The following is a 17,920-nucleotide window of genomic DNA, read 5'->3' on the forward strand; positions in this document are numbered from 1 at the left end:
GTTCAAGTACTTATAAAAGAAGGTCTTCTAGTCTTTTGTTCAAGTACTTATAAATGAAGGTCTTCTAGTCTTTTGTTCAAGTACTTATAAATGAAGGTCTTCTAGTCTTTTGTTCAAGTACTTATAAAAGGTCTTCTAGTCTTTTGTTCAAGTACTTTTAAATGAAGGTCTTCTAGTCTTTTGTTCAAGTACTTATAAAAGAAGGTCTTCTAGTCTTTTGTTCAAGTACTTATAAAAGAAGGTCTTCTAGTCTTTTGTTCAAGTACTTATAAAAGAAGGTCTTCTAGTCTTTTGTTCAAGTACTTATAAAAGAAGGTCTTCTAGTCTTTTGTTCAAGTACTTATAAAAGGTCTTTTGTTTGTTTAAAAGTTTTAGTGAACGGCCTAATTTTCTACACAAGTCTTATCTTTCCCTAAGCTCAATACATTGTCCATTTAAAACAGAATTAATTAATTAACAGCCAATTATTTAACTAATTGATTAATTTAATTGATTCAAGTATTGTCAAATACAATAAATAATTGTGCAGAGTTTTACCTTGATCCAAGAATAGAAAGTGGGGTGGGGGGGGGGGAATAGCGTTGTGCAACACTTTTACCAGACAGTCAATTGGATGGAGCCTTGAAATGAAACTACAAAAATTAAAACAAGTTATTTAGCAATAAAAACGCTCCTTACTAATGGAAGTTAAAAATACATACAACACAAAATGTATGCATAAATGTGACGGAGCGCCTATTTCTTTGATCTAAATGTACATTTTTATTGTCATATCGGTAGTTATGCGAAGACGGTTCAGACAACAAATGGATGTTGCAAATATTCTATAAACGAAAATAAAAAAAAACATAAAAATAAATTTGAAAATGTGTACGAGGTGTAATTGGTTTAGATCAGTCCTGTAATTATATTTTGTATTAGACATGGGACCTGTGGTTCCTAAACTTGTTTTGTGTCATAGTCCCCTTGCCATTTTTTTCCAGTTTACGATAGACCCCTGCCCCCCCCCCCCCCCCCCGCTCAGTTATGTATTTTTAATAACTCTTAAACTTCAAATGTAATTTTTTAAAAAATTGATTATTAATTAATTAAATTGAAAAAAAAAAAAGAGCAAAATAAAACTTAATACAAGCAATCCCCAAGTAGAAAATAAATGCCTATTAGTGGGCTGCATTAGATAGTGACCAAAGATTGGAGAATGACTTGAAAACCTCTCTTTACTCGGGAGAAATGACAAAATGTACAGAGTAGAATAAACGAGAAATTGACCATCTCTCACACACGTTTCAAAGAAAAAACGATGACTATTACAAGTTGTCCAGATATGACCAACATACAAGATATCGCCTCAGAACCGGACACAAAGAGACAATACATGTTCCGGAAGCTAAAAATAGGGACTAGTGAGATCTGCCCCAGTGGAGCATCACCAGAGAATGCTGACCATGTCCCTCATAGCCCCATACATATCGAGAGGCCCGAACAAGACAATGGTCAACCCCCTCCAAAATAGCACAAACACTATATGGAGAGCTGCCATATCTGGAAAGAAAACACTATATGGAGAGCTGCCATATCTGGAAAGAAAACACTATATGGAGCGCTGCCATATCTGGAAAACACTATATGAAGAGCTGCCATATCTGGAAAGAAAACACTATATGGAGAGCTGCCATATCTGGAAAGAAAACACTATATGGAGAGCTGCCATATCTGGAAAACACTATATGGAGAGCTGCCACATCTGGAAAACACTATATGGAGAGCTGCCATATCTGGAAAACACTATATGGAGAGCTGCCATATCTTGAAAACACTATATGGAGAGCTGCCAAATCTTGAAAACACTATATGGAGAGCTGCCATATCTGGAAAGAAAACACTATATGGAGAGCTGCCATATCTGGAAAACACTATATGGAGAGCTGCCGTATCTGGAAAACACTGCACAATTAATTGCACAGATTATATATCTGAACCTTCAAGTATATAAATGAAGAAGTTGGCTGCTTTGATAATAAAATGTCAAAATCCGGGCTTCAGTTTAGTTAGGTTTCATATTTGAACTTCTCGTTTAGTGAAAATTCAGCTTTTATTAGAAGATTGACAACCTCGCTGAAATCTTTGCCATTAGCTATGAAGATGACAAACATATAGAAAATTTCTGTTGATGTACCTTGATATCTAACAAGTATCGGTACACTCGTTTTGAAGCCAACTAAGCTGATAACCCTGGCAAAATCAACTTTTCGCATATACTGTGCGGTTTTCCGGATTTTGCTATAAGTAGAGATATTGGGGGTGGGGGGGGGGCGCTGTGGCTGAGTGGTTAGGCGCTTGTCTTCCGAACCTGGGGTCATGGGTTTGAATCTTGGTGAAGACTGGGATTTCAAATGAAGAAGATTGACCTAGGGACACGTGTAGGATGTTATCATCTTCTTTTTTGAAGTAACGTTTATATTTTATAAAAAAAATGGTGAGTCTATATTGACCACTTTGGGAATCACTGATCTAGAATAACAGCAGTAAATCTGTGCGATTAGAAATACTTTTACCATTTCTGTTTAGCGCTATTTCATGCTTTTGGCTTTCTCAGTACGCTATGATCTTATCACTTATTTGGACCAGTTGGGAAAACAAAGGGATATCTGGGTGAATTTTAGCGTAATCGCTATATAAAAGCATTTATAAAAAAAAGGGAGCGACTTGAATTCGAACTTATGGCTCAATCCTCCTCAAGCTGACATACTAACCACTCTGCTAGTGAAGAGATATTAAAATTGAAGATAGAATAGTTATCTATTGCTTCTTTCGAAATTACTTTAAAGTAGTGACCTATAAAGAGGACTGATTCATCTTATACCACGACTTCGGTCAAAAACAATTTCTTTCCCTTGTTCAAGATACAAAAGAAAATAGTTAATTACCTATAGTTAATTAATTAATTGGCTAATTTATTAATTCATTCTTGTGTTGTTATGTAATATATATAATAGTGCAAAATTTCAGCTAGATCCGAGACTTGGTGTCGGTGAAATAACTTGTAGGCCTACAAACATTTCAACAACCAAAATGACTGAACCCGCTTTGTAATAAAAAAAAATAATGGATGCAAATGGTTGCAAATGGTCATTATTAAACACTTTAAAAAAAGGGGGGGGGGGAGCTATGAAACATCATTGACTCTCTCGTTCAACCTATAGACAAAAAGAGAGATCGATGTTTAGTTAAGTCTAGTATGAATAATTGTTAATGTTGATATAGAACTGATTGTCATTCAATAGGAAATAATTGATACATTTTTGGGGGATGGAGGGGAAGGGCCTTCGGGGCACATTTCTTGTGCCTCCCCTTCACAAACATTTAAAACTCAGGTAGGTATGACTGCCTGGTCGTGTAGTCTGCTATTCGGTATTTTATCAGCTTATTTCTCTCTCTCTGTCTCTCTCGCTCTCTCTCTCTCTCTCTATTTGTATGGACAAGGTTTAAACTGAAGCGAGGCAGGAGACTTCTGACACCACTAGAAGACACCACTGCTTAGAAAAAGGTTTGACCCTTCACTAGTTTCCAGGGCAGCAACTCATGAATACCTACATTAGCTCTAAACCCCAACAGACATAATCCCTACACCAGCCGAGTGTGCAAGAACTATGTCAGAGAGAAGTCAGTCAATCCCCCAGCAGAACTACGCACCAGTCAAGCGTGCAGTTTTTAGGCTCGGGAAGTCGTGGGCTCCCTCAATGTTAGCTCTTCTGAACATCGCAAGAGGGTGAACATACCCCAGTTACCAGTGGACTCTCTCTCTCTCTCTCTCTCTCTCTCCATCGAGGTGGTCGAGTGGATAGGAAACAGAATATGTTTTAACAATTGTTTTTGTTTTGTAAAAATGTTTTACCTCTTTTCGGATGTTCCTTCAGAGTTGAAGATAATTTTCTTCCTAGTCCAAACCTCCCGTAGGACGACGGGGGATGAGCGAGGGCAGGGTTTGAACCCTGGACCATCGATAAGTCACAAACCGCAGGACCAGATAGCTATCCTGTGATGACTTACTTTAGGTCAGCGTGACGTCATTGTTATTTATGTTAGTTGTTATTTATGTTAGTTGTTATCTATTCTACCCAGCTACTTCTGCAAATGATATCATACATTTAATAATTCTTGTAAACAATGGACCTCATTCACCAATCGTAAGTAAGCCACATTGAGCCACGTGTTTCCCAATCTCTTCTGTACAAATTACAATCTAATTTTAATCAAAAATGGTTATCACGTGACAGTTTTTTTTTTCGTTTTTTAAAATCAATATAATCACGTGACCGTTCGTTTTTGGTGAACGAGGTCCATTGCCCTTAACTCCTAGTACATACGTAGATCATGCTTTTGTTGTCTTCTCCCAGTGGCTGGACTGAACCATGAGTGTACACATACGTGAATGTTTGTCCAGCAACGGGTCTCTGCTGTTCACTGAGGTCCTCCAACTAGATAGCGTCCCTTCTTTAACATTGAATAAGTCTGGGGATCAACTTAGCAACGCATCAACTCCAACAAACTGGGAAATACATTCTGGACTCACGTTTGGTCAAGGCGTGAACTGCAGCGTTTATAAGGTCGACCTTCCCAGGGAGATGACCTTCAACGAAGAGACCTTGATCTCCGTGGTCGCCTACTGCTGTATCTTCCTGATCGCCCTCGTTGGAAACCTGATGGTGTTCACCACCCTGTGGGGGGACAGGCGCTCCCGCGTCAACCTCTGCATCCTGCATCTTTCAGTGGCGGATCTATTTGTGGCCTGCATCTTCTTGCCTCTTGAGGTCACGTGGCACATTACAGTGTCGTGGCGAGCAGGGGATATGGTGTGTAGGTGAGTACTATGACTGCATTTCTTACTTTTATTATTACCATGTCTTCCCTGTGGCCCGGTCTAGGCATAGGCCACCAACCAGCTTCCTCCAAGCGTCTCGGTTCTGGGTGAGTCTCTCCAACTGTCCCCACGTTTTGCCCATCTGCAATGTATTCCATGGCCGTCACCTCTTCGTTTTTTTCTGGGGGGTCCAGGAGAGGTTTTGTCTTGTGAATTTAGGTAAAGACAAATATTTCATATTTGAGATGGCCACACCATATCCTCTGTTTAAATTGTATCGTATGTATTGTTGTATCTTTCATTAGCCTTTAATGTTTGTTGGTGATATTGTTGTTAATATTTGATTATATTTTTAGTTTGGTAATTATGTATCAGCATTATCGTCGAGTATGGCATGCCATTGAATAAATTTTGTACGTCAGAACTTCAAGGAGGGTGGAGGAACCAAAAACGGCTCTATTTTCCTAGAAATGTAACAGTTGATGTATATCGCTGAGAAAAGAATAACTAGCTCGATGGCCACACGGGGAAAACTTAGTTTAACTGTTATCATTTTTTAAGTAAAAAAAAATGAAATTTAAATTTGGCTAGAGATCTAGATCTAGGAAATAGGCCTCCCCAGTCATATGAAAAAGTATTCTACGATATGAACCATAGTCGTTACCACTGAAGGAGGCCATAACACACTGATAACATCAATCTATAGTCATATAAATAATAACTTTTTTTTTTGGGTCTTCTCTGGCAGGCTTTGCATGCTTCTGCGGGCATATGGTTTTTATCTCTCTTCCTATATCACCGTGGTCATCGCCATTGACCGCTACATGTCCATCGTCCATCCGCTCGTTCTCAGCTGTTCTATCAAAAGGTGCAAGATAATGCTGACCTCAGCCTACGTCATCAGCTTCCTCTTCAGTCTGCCTCAGGTAAGTTGGAGTAGACAAATTAAGAGACGTCCGTTTCTTTACGTAAGAGAAATGCCCATGTATAGCCTAAACTGCCATCCACTGTCAGTACAATAAAACATCCAGCAGAAGACTTAAGTCTGTCTTTAATGTAACAATATTTATATAGGCCACAACACGGGAAATGTTGCTGAAGCCATTCGCCTTATTTAGATTATTATTAAATTTACGATTTTATATACAACTGCTATTTGACTATGTGGGCAGTCAGCTTTACAAAAATTTGTAAATTATTTTTGTATAAACGATAATTGAAGCTATCCATTGTTCTACAAGGTTAAGAATGTAGTGTATTCACAAAACTGGGAACATTATTATCTTGCACAGATTGTTATTGGCAATAATAAGTCTTAATAAGTTACTAAACTATTGTAGAAATGGGGACCCTTATAAATCCAACCCTCCACTGACTACGCTCATGTTATAAACTCAGGCAATATTTCCTTTGCTTTTTCTTCACAATGATTGAAAATATCCCCGACACATTTGGGGGGGGGGGGGGGGGGCTCACACAAAAAATGGGGACCCTAAGCTATATTTCAGCACTGGTTATTAGATATTTGTAAATACCAACACCACAACCAGTGACGTGGTAAATAGTGGGGGCCCCCTGCCAGATGCGGGGCCCAATTTGGAACAATTGGTCAAATCGGCCTAATTATTCATAGTCCATAACAACACATAAAAAACAACAACACGGATTGGTTAATCAATTAGCGGTACCTTATTAATTTTGTTTTATATAGACAAAAAGGAAAATAAAACTTGCAATATTAAGAGACATGGCAGTATTGGCTGCCTGATCTTGTGGTATGCGAGCTGGATTGGCGTTCGGTCGTTTCGATGGTCCCAGGTTCTGACCCAGCTCGCTGCCATCCTCCGTCGTCCTGCGGGAGGTTCGGACTAGGAAGTAGATTACCTCTGAAGGAAAATCAGAAACATGTAAAATATTAACAAAAATTTAACAGTACGCTCCCTTCTGTCAGTCAGTATAAGCATTGTTTTTTTTAAAAGTATTTTTACAAAACTTATATGAATTCACCCTGTCTGTCTGCCTGTCTATCTGACTATCTGTCTGTCTGGTAAAAAGTGTGTACACAGTATTTCTCCCACATCCATTCTCGGATCATGTTTAAACTTCGCACAATTATTCATTGACATAGACAAGACATGAATCAATTAAAAAAATATAATCAAGTCAATTAGTTATTGGTAATTATTAATTATTTTATTTAATACCAACAAAGGAAATTAATCCTTCAGTATTTACAGATATAGCTACATTTGTTGGGTTTAGTCCCTTTAAATAAATGCTAACGCTATTCTCGGATCAAGTTGATACTTAAAAATATTTAATGTACCTAACAAAACATGAATCAATAAAAAAACAAATTAATTAAATATTGGTAACTAATTATTTTGTTTGATATCGAATAATGGAAATAACTTGTACATTATTGATCGATATAGTTTTAGGGTAAGATCTCTTCCCCTTTAGATGAGATTTGTTTTTTTATTTAAAAAAAAAAAGGATTTGTAATATTTCGCTGATCTATATTAGATTATATTTGGCTTCATTCTTAATGTTAGACCAAACAAAAAGTCAAGAAGTTCTATAAATGTGTTCCTATCACGTGACTTTTCAGAGCGTCATATTTCACCTGGAGTACCATCCAGTGTTCACGTGGTTCTCCCAGTGCATTACGTTCCACTTCTTCTCGAGTGACCTGGACGAGATGGTCTACGACGTGTTCGTCTTCGTGGCAGTCTACGCAGCGCCCTTGCTTATCATGGTGACCATGTACACGCTCATACTGATCAAAGTAAGTGTTCACTCTGTAGAGTTAGATGACTATACAGCTAGCAATCTCCAGTTTGGTCAAATATATTTTTACAAAGCTTCTGTCAACTCACTCTGTCTGTCTGTCTGGCAAAAAGCGTGTACACGTTATGTCTCCCACATCCATTCTCGGATCAAGTTGAAACTTTGCACAATTATTCATTGGCATAGACAAGACATGAATCAATAAAAAAGATTTACCAATTAGACAGTTTATTACTGGCAATTAACTATTTTGTTTGATACCAACAGGGGAAACTAATCCTTCAGTATTCACAAATATAGATAAATATTTAGGTCCCTTAAATAATTGTTAACGCTATTTCTCCCTCACGCATTCTCCGATCAAGTTAGTACTTCAAAAGATTATTTATTGTAGCTCCTCCCATTTATTTTTACGATTAAAACCATTCTATTCAATTATTACTTCAATATAAGATTAAAGTGGTTTAAGCATACAACAGTCACCAGATTCTATCAGCGTAGCCAAGAGTGGTTTTGAGTTTGAAACCCGCGTCCAAAGGGGTATAAACCTAAAACCACCTCTTCAATATAAAAACGCAAATACATTCAAAAAATTCTATGAGCTTAGCCAAAAGGGGTTTTGAATTTAACTCCTCCCTCCTCCAGAGGGTTTAAGTTTAAAACCCTTTCAGATGTTTTTAGTTTAAAACTCCCCTACAGATATTTTTGAGGTTGAAAACGGCTCCTAATCATTTCATCCCCTGGTCATTTCATCCCCGGTCAGTTCAACCCCTGGTCATTTCATCCCCGGTCATTTCATCCCCTGGTCACTTCATCCCCTGGTCATTTCATCCCCGGTCATTTCATCCCCGGTCACTTCATTCCCTGTTCTTTTCATCATCTGATCATTTTATCTAACAAATAGTAATCGTAGAAATAATGAAATAAGCAACAATAAATATATTCATTTTTATTCACATGACACATAGATAAGAATAAAATTAAATGCCTTTAGAAACTATAAAAATGTAACATTTATAGAGGTCATGTGAAATATTTTTTAATGTGTTCATGTATAACAGCCATAAAGATAGATTATTGTAAGTACAGAAGACGATCCATCGATTCATATTCAATGTTTGTAATTCTCTTTGCCTATAACACAATTTACACCGTTAATTTTTAAAAGAAATTAAAGCAAAACTTATATAGGCGACATGATATTCTGTTGATGGGTGAAGTCAGACTTTATTAGAAAAAAAATAAAATCTTATTTCAAGGCTAAAAATGACGCGCTCAATTTCAATAAAGAGCGTTTGAAAAATAAAGTGATTGATGGTCTTCAAGAGTTATCAGCGGCATGGTCTTAATTATTCTAATTGTTTTCATCTCTCAAAAGATTTCCACACTTCCACCACACCTTGGTCTTTGATCCTTACGTTACGCGCAGGATAATATTATAATATTACACCCCCCACATCCAATAGAAGCGCTATAGCTAAGTACTCACCCAGATTTACAATATATTATACGATTTCTCATCAAGAATGTAAAGTGGATGAGGAAACACTGTAAACGCATTAGTAACATGTCAAAAAATATCAAAAATCATTCTACATAATCATATTTATATATTAGATGAAATGAGGGCTTTAAATCAAAGCCTTAACAACACAATTAAATAAGGTTACAAAAGACAGTTTGTGTGAAAACACAAACTCAAAATCGGCCACCGAAGAGGTCCACCCAGGCAGGCTTCAATATTTTCAGAAAGAACATCCTAATGAAATTATATCAAAGACAAATGAGAGATAAGAATGGAGAAAGAAGGTTAACAGATCTTGTGTAGTGCCCCAACGGTCCCGCAGATCAAAGGATAGGTGTAAGTGAATGTAAAGTTAGATGTGAACCTGGCCTAACAAGTTCCCCTTTTAGACCTTGTAGACTATAGGACTATAGGGCAGATGATGTAAAGTTCATCTGTTTTTGTGGCCTACGGTTAGCGAGGGTGTCATGTAGCCAGCACAACGACCAACCGCCTATACTTTTCCCCACTAATGTCAAGTATCCATTAGAGCTGAGTGGACTCAGAGGCGCCCAAAGATTCCAAAGTTGAAAATCCCAGTCCTCACCAGGATTCGAACCCGGGACCCCCGGTTTGGGGCGCTTTACCGCTCAGCCACCGCGCCTCCCTGGCATAACTGATGTCTTATAATTGATCTAATTGTTTTGAAAAGGTTCAATCTCTTATTCGAATCCTCAAAATAAAAAAAAAAAATTTATGCAATAACAAAAAATGTACAGAAAAATGAAACTTATAAGATCACTATTCATTTTAAATTAGGTCTATTTTATAATGCATACTAATTAGCTTTTTCTCTTTAAAAAATTACTTGCATAACTGATTTTAAAAATTAGATTTTTCGATTTCAGAGGGGTGGGGGGGGGGGGGGGCGATCGCCCCTACTGCCTACCCCTGGTGTGTTTTACTAGTTTGTCTGAGTTGAAGCTCATGAAATGATCAATTGCTCTCAAACTTTGGATTCTTTGTTCTTTACTTCAATGGTTTCTCTCTTTTTTTTTTCTAATTTTTTTTTTTTTAAATTTAAATACTGTGCTGGTCTCAGAAGAGCCTTTTTCAATATCATTTTGTTAGTTAATGTGCCACGATTGCGCTCAAAAAATGCTTTACGCGCCTTTAGCTTAGTCAGTTGGCCTTCCTTCTGACATTACATAGCGATGAACCTGGTTTCATTGTGTGTGTGTGCGTGCGTGCGTGCGTGTGTGTGTGTGCGTGTGTGTGTGTGCGTGTGTGTGTGTGTCTGTGTGTGTGTGTGTGTGTGTGTGTGATCCATTAGGTTTTCTTTGATGAATATTGATATACGATCTTATACTTTTTTTTTATTTTCTTAATATGTATTTTTTTTTAACCAACTGCTCTTGTTTATCTTTGTGAAGAAACACTGGATGGATAGGCTATCAAGCGTGTCAATGTGACATCCAACACTGCAAGACCATCGCATGATGCAGTGGCTAGCCAACATTCTTTTGTCATCGTCAACATTTAGGTTTATATCAATGCCGTTGTTACATACATGGCAGGATTTAAACGAGGTCACGCGGGGTTACAGCAAGGGGGCTTACAAGAAAACGACCCCCCCACAATAGAGAAAAAAAATCCATATCAGTAACGTTACGTTTTTTTGTTGTAACATTTGCTTTTCGAGTTTTTCATAGTGTCAGTCTTGTCAGCACTGTCGTGATTAAAGGTAGAGTGTGCTCGTATTAAATATAGGTTCTAAAGTATGCATATTAAATAATTGTATTACATTTAATCGAAGAAAAAATTAAGTTTAATTAACAGGTACTCTATTTCTTTTATAATATATCATGCTGCTTTTAGAGAGTAATATATTTTTTGTTATTAATAAGTGGATTTTCCTTCAAGCTTTAGAAAATGTGTAGGGGCCTCCACAAAAATTCTGCCCCGGGGCCTTCACATACTTAAATCCGGCCCTGGGTACAGATCAGACAATAACGTTGACAACCTTGTATATAGATATATATGAAATATTCAACAAACATACCCACGAACGGGTATCTAATAACTGTCTCTTTTTTTTTTAAAGTTGTCTTCTTTTGTAAAAGCGCAATTTTTTTTCCGGTCCGGCCCGCACCATCCCATAGTGACGCCACTTCTAAGTATTGAAAAAGTATTACCATTACATTGATGACTGATTTATATTAAAGAGTCTTACTGAGAATGCATGCCAATTCATAAGCATCAGAAAATTTTTTTATAACTGCCTGCATACTTTCGAGTGGATTTTAAAAAAAATGTATGCCTCTGATAAATAATGTAAATTGTGTAGTAGTCATTCAAAGTCATGCTTTTGTTCCTAGTAATCTAGCGGAAAGTTAAGTTACTGTCTTTGAGGCTGTGATGTTACTTTTCTTCTTCTTCTTCTACTTCTTCATCGTTCTCATTTGACATGTCAGGAGAGTTCAGATCAGTAATCCTATATCTGAGATGAACAGCGCAGTGGTTTCTAGATCAGGCAGTTCAGATCAGTAATCTTATATCTGAGATAAACTACTCAGTGGTTTCCAGATCAGGCAGTTCCCCGTATAGCTTTTGTCCTATAGGAAGGTTTTGGGGCCAGAGTCTTGCTCGGGCCTCTTGATATAGTATGCAGCATTGAAGGACATGGTCAGCATTCTTCTATTGTTATCTTCTGATTGTCCTATTCAAATCTAGATGTACAAGCTTTTCGAGACGAACATACAATTTTAAAACCTTTTTTTTTTTTATCCAAACATAAAACTTCACAAACTTGATTCATACCATACATTGTTTGTTTGTAAAACGTTTTACATGTTTCGGATGTCCCTTCAAAGTTGAAGAGAGTTTACTTCCTAGTCCTAGCCTCCTGCAGGACGAACGGGGGATGAGACTGTGCAAGTTTTGAGCTTGGAAATCCGAACGACAGTCCAGCGCGTAAACCGCACGACCAGCCATCCTCTTAATAATTTCTCCATAAAAATTTATTTTGAGAAACATACGGTACACTATAACTCGCCTATATATCAGTTTTATGAGAACTATCAACTTTTTGAAAATGATTTGGCTGGCCTAATAATTCTTTTTGGCTTATGTTTTCTTTATAAGAGGCGCGGTGGCTGAGCGGCAAAGCGCTTGGCTTTCAAACCAAGGTGCCGGGTTCGAATCCTTGGGGAAGACTGGGATTTTTAACTCCCAACTCTAATGGGTACCTCACTTTAGTTGGGGAAAGTAAAGGCGGTTGGTCGTTGTGCTGGTCACATGACAGCCTCGTTAACCGTGGTCACAGAAAAAGAGGACCTCTACATCATCTGCCCTATAGATTGCAAGGTCTAAAAGGGGGAACTTTACTGACTTCTTTTCGTTATCGGTCAAGACACATCCATTTGTCATTTAATATGAATGTACAACTTTTCTACGGGTACTATTGTTTTAAAAAACAACAACACAACATTCCGAATCAACTCGACGTTTTATATTCTGCTTTTTGTAATAGCACATGGTAGAACTGTGAGAATAATAAACACTATATGAACAGTTATTTGTTTGAGGATCAATCAACTCAAATTGGTTTACTGCTTGTGTGAATTAAGTCTTGAATCATACAAATTAAAATTAATATCCTTCTTAAGTTTTAAACCGTATTAAAAGCTTGAATTTTAACATTATGAAGGATTTTTTAAAAAATAATTACAACTAAATACTGCACAAACCGGATTGAACCTTTCCAAGGCCGTAGTTTGCCCATGACTGTTCTATATCCTGAGAATATCGGGGACATAGTGGATTGGGTGGGTTTGAATTACTTTTACTTTCACATAGATACAAACAACTCTGAGAGAATCAGGACTAGCTGAAATTTGAAAGTGGTTTGGTTAAGTGTTTGGTTTGGTTAAGTGTTTGGTTAAGTGTTTGGTTTGGTTAAGTGTTTAGTTTGGTTAAGTGTTTGGTTTGGTTAAGTGTTTGGTTTGGTTAAGAGTTTGGTTTGCTTAAGTGTTTGGTTTGCTTAAGTGTTTGGTTTGCTTAAGTGTTTGGTTTGCTTAAGTGTTTGGTTCGGTTAAGTGTTTGGTTCGGTTAAGTGTTTGGTTTGGTTAAGTGTTTGGTTTGGTTAAGTGTTTGGTTTGGTTAAGTGTTTGGTTTGGTTAAGTGTTTGGTTTGGTTAAGTGTTTGGTTTGGTTAAGTGTTTGGTTTGGTTAAGTGTTTGGTTTGGTTAAGTGTTTGGTTTGGTTAAGTGTTTGGTTTGGTTAAGTGTTTGGTTTGGTTAAGTGTTTGGTTTGGTTAAGTGTTTGGTTTGGTTAAGTGTTTGGTTTGGTTAAGTGTTTGGTTTGGTTAAGTGTTTGGTTTGGTTAAGTGTTTGGTTTGGTTAAGTGTTTGGTTTGGTTAAGTGTTTGGTTTGGTTATGTGTTTGGTTTGGTTAAGTGTTTGGTTTGGTTAAGTGTTTGGTTTGGTTAAGTGTTTGGTTTGGTTAAGTGTTTGGTTTGGTTAAGTGTTTGGTTTGGTTAAGTGTTTGGTTTGGTTAAGTGTTTGGTTTGGTTAAGTGTTTGGTTTGGTTAAGTGTTTGGTTTGGTTAAGTGTTTGGTTAAGTGTTTGGTTTGGTTAAGTGTTTAGTTTGGTTAAGTGTTTGGTTTGGTTAAGTGTTTGGTTTGGTTAAGAGTTTGGTTTGCTTAAGTGTTTGGTTTGCTTAAGTGTTTGGTTTGCTTAAGTGTTTGGTTTGCTTAAGTGTTTGGTTCGGTTAAGTGTTTGGTTCGGTTAAGTGTTTGGTTTGGTTAAGTGTTTGGTTTGGTTAAGTGTTTGGTTTGGTTAATTGTTTGGTTTGGTTAAGTGTTTGGTTTGGTTAAGTGTTTGGTTTGGTTAAGTGTTTGGTTTGGTTAAGTGTTTGGTTTGGTTAAGTGTTTGGTTTGGTTAAGTGTTTGGTTTGGTTAAGTGTTTGGTTTGGTTAAGTGTTTGGTTTGGTTAAGTGTTTGGTTTGGTTAAGTGTTTGGTTTGGTTAAGTGTTTGGTTTGGTTAAGTGTTTGGTTTGGTTAAGTGTTTGGTTTGGTTAAGTGTTTGGTTAAGTGTTTGGTTTGGTTAAGTGTTTAGTTTGGTTAAGTGTTTGGTTTGGTTAAGTGTTTGGTTTGGTTAAGAATTTGGTTTGCTTAAGTGTTTGGTTTGCTTAAGTGTTTGGTTTGCTTAAGTGTTTGGTTTGCTTAAGTGTTTGGTTCGGTTAAGTGTTTGGTTCGGTTAAGTGTTTGGTTTGGTTAAGTGTTTGGTTTGGTTAAGTGTTTGGTTTGGTTAAGTGTTTGGTTTGGTTAAGTGTTTGGTTTGGTTAAGTGTTTGGTTTGGTTAAGTGTTTGGTTTGGTTAAGTGTTTGGTTTGGTTAAGTGTTTGGTTTGGTTAAGTGTTTGGTTTGGTTAAGTGTTTGGTTTGGTTAAGTGTTTGGTTTGCTTCGTGTTGTTTTTTTATAGTACTATATTTGTTATAGTGCTATTATTGGTATAGTACTGTGTTTGTTATAGTACTATGATTGGTATAGTACTGTGTTTGTTATAGTACTATGATTGGTATAGTACTCTGTTTGGTAAACTTTGGTATATTACTGTGTTTGGTATAGTAATGTTTTGATATATAGTGTTTTTGTTGTGGTAATGTATTTGGCTTAGTACTGTATTTGTTATGGTACTGTGTTTAGCATAGTAATGTGTTTTTGGTGTCGTAATGTTTTTGAAGTCACAATGTGTTTAATGTAGCACTGTGTTAAGTATAGAAATGTGTTTGTTGTGGTAATGTGTTTGGTATCAGAGTCACATAAAAAGTGTCGTACATGCGAGATAACTCTACATTTTCGCGTGTGTTTGTATGCCTCCAAACCTTTCACAAGCAGAAAGAGTCAACATAACTCGAGATCAAGCATCCTTCTGGACCTTAACACTGACCTTAACACTGACCTCCTCTGACGTGGCATCGTGTGGGCAGTGAAGACAAGTAACTCGTTGCCACGTCCACAGGTCAGTGGTCAGGCCAACTATGACGCTTGGTCTCCCATAACTCCTACCTCAACAAGATTTGCGGGTGGTGTCTGACTTTTTACCATAATAGTTGTACCTCCCTAGTCATTGGTCGGGGTGTCCTTCAGTTCGGCTGCTCGTATGTGTTTCATGTTGTCAGTTTATTTGAGAGAGAAATAGCAATGACAGTAAAATGTCTTGTTTTCAACACACTTAATCATTCCCTGTTTGTACCGTTCAACATACTTTGTCTCGTTTTTATTTTTTAACTCTTTCTCTCCGTAATTATTTACCACATTCTCGTGGAATCAACGCTGGTATCGTCAGTTGGGAGAGAAAGAGTTAAATCTAATTTTGTATGATTTTGAATCAGCTTGCCCGAGCGTGGATAGAATTGTGTATCCAAAGCGAGGTTTCAACGTCACAGATGGCCTTGAGCCATGTATCCAGCTAGGCGAGCTAGTTTTTGACGAGACACACACACAATGTGTATCAGACGTCTGGACTAGAGATCTTAAATATGATAACACTTGATGTTTAAATTAATATCCAACTGGGTTATGTTTATGTTAGAGTTATAGGCCCTACTCAACTTTTACAGGATTCTGTAATACTGATAAGGAACATAAGTATTAAGGTAACTGAAAACGCAATTTACATCACATCTGTTTGAAAGAGGTATCATGTGACCAGTACAAAGACCAAAAGTCTTTCCTTATTTAAAAATCTTAACGTCGGATTAAATAGTTGACCTTTAAGGTCGTTTTGTTAAAGCTTATTTGACCAATGGGGGCGCGGTGGCTGAGTGGTTAAGCTCTTGGCTTCCGAACCGGGGGTCCTGGTTTCGAATCTCGGTGAAGACTGTGACTTTGAACTCCTGGATCTTTAGGACGCCCCTGAGTCCACCCAACTCTAATGGGTACCTGACTTTAGTTGGGGAAGTAGAGGCGGTTGGTCGTTGTGCTGGACACACAACACCCTGCTCGTTAACCGTTGGCCAAATAAACAGATGACCTTAACATCATCTGCCCTATAGATCACAAGATCTGAAAGGGTTACTTTACTTTTTACTTTCTTTGACCAATAATATTTGTTCGTAGCCTGACCTTGATTAATGTCATTTCAATTAAATCAAGCTAATTAAAAACAATCTTGAAAAAGAGCACATCTAGATGTAAAAAGACTAAAATTAGGCCTGTTACTAAAATACCGTCTGCGAATTTGATGAATGACTAAGACATGAGTACGCTGACCCAGTTGCAATATCCTTATTTTGGCTCTACTGATGCTGACAAGGCCGTTGTACGCCGGGTTTTTATATACATTTTCTTTCCGCAGTCTGCATCTGCCTTGGGTTAAGGATTTGGCCACATCTAGCGCAGACATATCCATTGTCTTTGGGTCTCAAATGTGTGTCTGCAACCTTTGCGAACGTCCTCCATCTTTCTCTTTCAGACTCCATATACTGCCAGCTGCTGCAGTCTGACGTATGATTCTATTCAATAATTTATTTGACATGTGAATTTGAATGAATCTAACTTTGCATAAGATCTGACATATTATACATTTCAACAATATTCCCGTACACATTAACATACTATTTAGGCCTGTGCTACAATACTGGTGTTTCACTTCAAAGGGGAAACAATGCAGGGCATGGATATTGTGGGCCGACTTTAAAAAGACGAATCTCGAAGCGAAACAAAAACCTCTACAAAAGATTCTTCAAGCTGTTGAACATTGTTCTTTTTTTTCCCACCGAGGCTATACGCCATCTTGGGATTTAGTATTCGCATCAAGAATTTAATATAGAGAGGGAAATATAAATTAAATAGCACGCTTTTATTATTGAATGTTTGAAATCAAATTAGCTTTGTGGGAAAGTGCGTAGTTTTTGTAACCAACGGCCATGAGTTCGAATCTTAGTAAAGAATGGAATTGGTTAAGTCCGGAATTAGCAGAACATAACGGTGCGACCACAATTCTAATGACATCTGCTGCAGTAGTTTCAGGTTGTTGATCCATTGTGCTGGACCCGTTACATCATCGTCAACACATAAACATATCAGCTTATTGTTACGATCTTCACTATCAGGCCTTCTGCAAACACTGCTAAACACAACACAGCACATCTAATACAAAAACTTGACAACAAGAACTTCAATAAACAAAGGGGCGATTTAATGACAAATACATCAAAAACAGCTAATAAACACAATTGGCTACATCAACTTCAAATGCTTTGCTACACAACACAACTGCCTAACTAACACTACAAGTCTCTCTAGCTCGTACAGCTACATTTTCAAGGACTCACAAGGTACCATGACACAGTCCTTACGCCTTCCTGTCCTGGACTCAACTGTCTTTTTTTTTTACACATTGTCTCTCGTCATTAAAGGCTCTCGATCACATGACCACAACACAGTTCATACTTGCGTGTTCAAGCAGTAATGTCCCTTGTTCAACAGCCGTTGACCCCGTGTGACCTGTGTGATTGGCCTGAGTCGTGTGTATCAGTAGGCCGCACACACATTAACCCTTTCAGTCCGCCACTGGAGTTACAACATTATAATCAAAGGCAATGTAATTTGGAAACCTGACGAAAACATATTTTTGCATAAGGCCATTGAACATTTTGATTGATGGGCTTTGTAAATTACCTTCAACGTTTCATGCAAATGCCCCCCCCCCTCCATCAAGCGAAGCCCTAAAATAAAAACTCTTTTAAGTCCCTTTGTGTCT

At 37.5% G+C, this 17,920-nt stretch overlaps 1 protein-coding gene across 1 annotated transcript in view; it reads left to right on the plus strand.

The window, feature by feature from the left end:
• Window positions 1-17,920, plus strand: part of LOC106053073 (adipokinetic hormone/corazonin-related peptide receptor variant I-like) — a 45,996-nt gene that overhangs the window by 6,296 nt on the left and 21,780 nt on the right. The window contains exons 2-4 of the mRNA XM_056011269.1: window positions 4,398-4,861; window positions 5,610-5,787; window positions 7,473-7,649. Coding sequence (XP_055867244.1) covers window positions 4,413-4,861; window positions 5,610-5,787; window positions 7,473-7,649 — 804 coding nt within the window. The 5' untranslated portion in view covers window positions 4,398-4,412. The remainder of the gene's footprint in view (window positions 1-4,397; window positions 4,862-5,609; window positions 5,788-7,472; window positions 7,650-17,920) is intronic.

The sequence above is a fragment of the Biomphalaria glabrata genome, chromosome 14 (genome assembly GCF_947242115.1).
Source record: "Biomphalaria glabrata chromosome 14, xgBioGlab47.1, whole genome shotgun sequence".
Lineage (NCBI taxonomy): Eukaryota > Metazoa > Mollusca > Gastropoda > Planorbidae > Biomphalaria > Biomphalaria glabrata.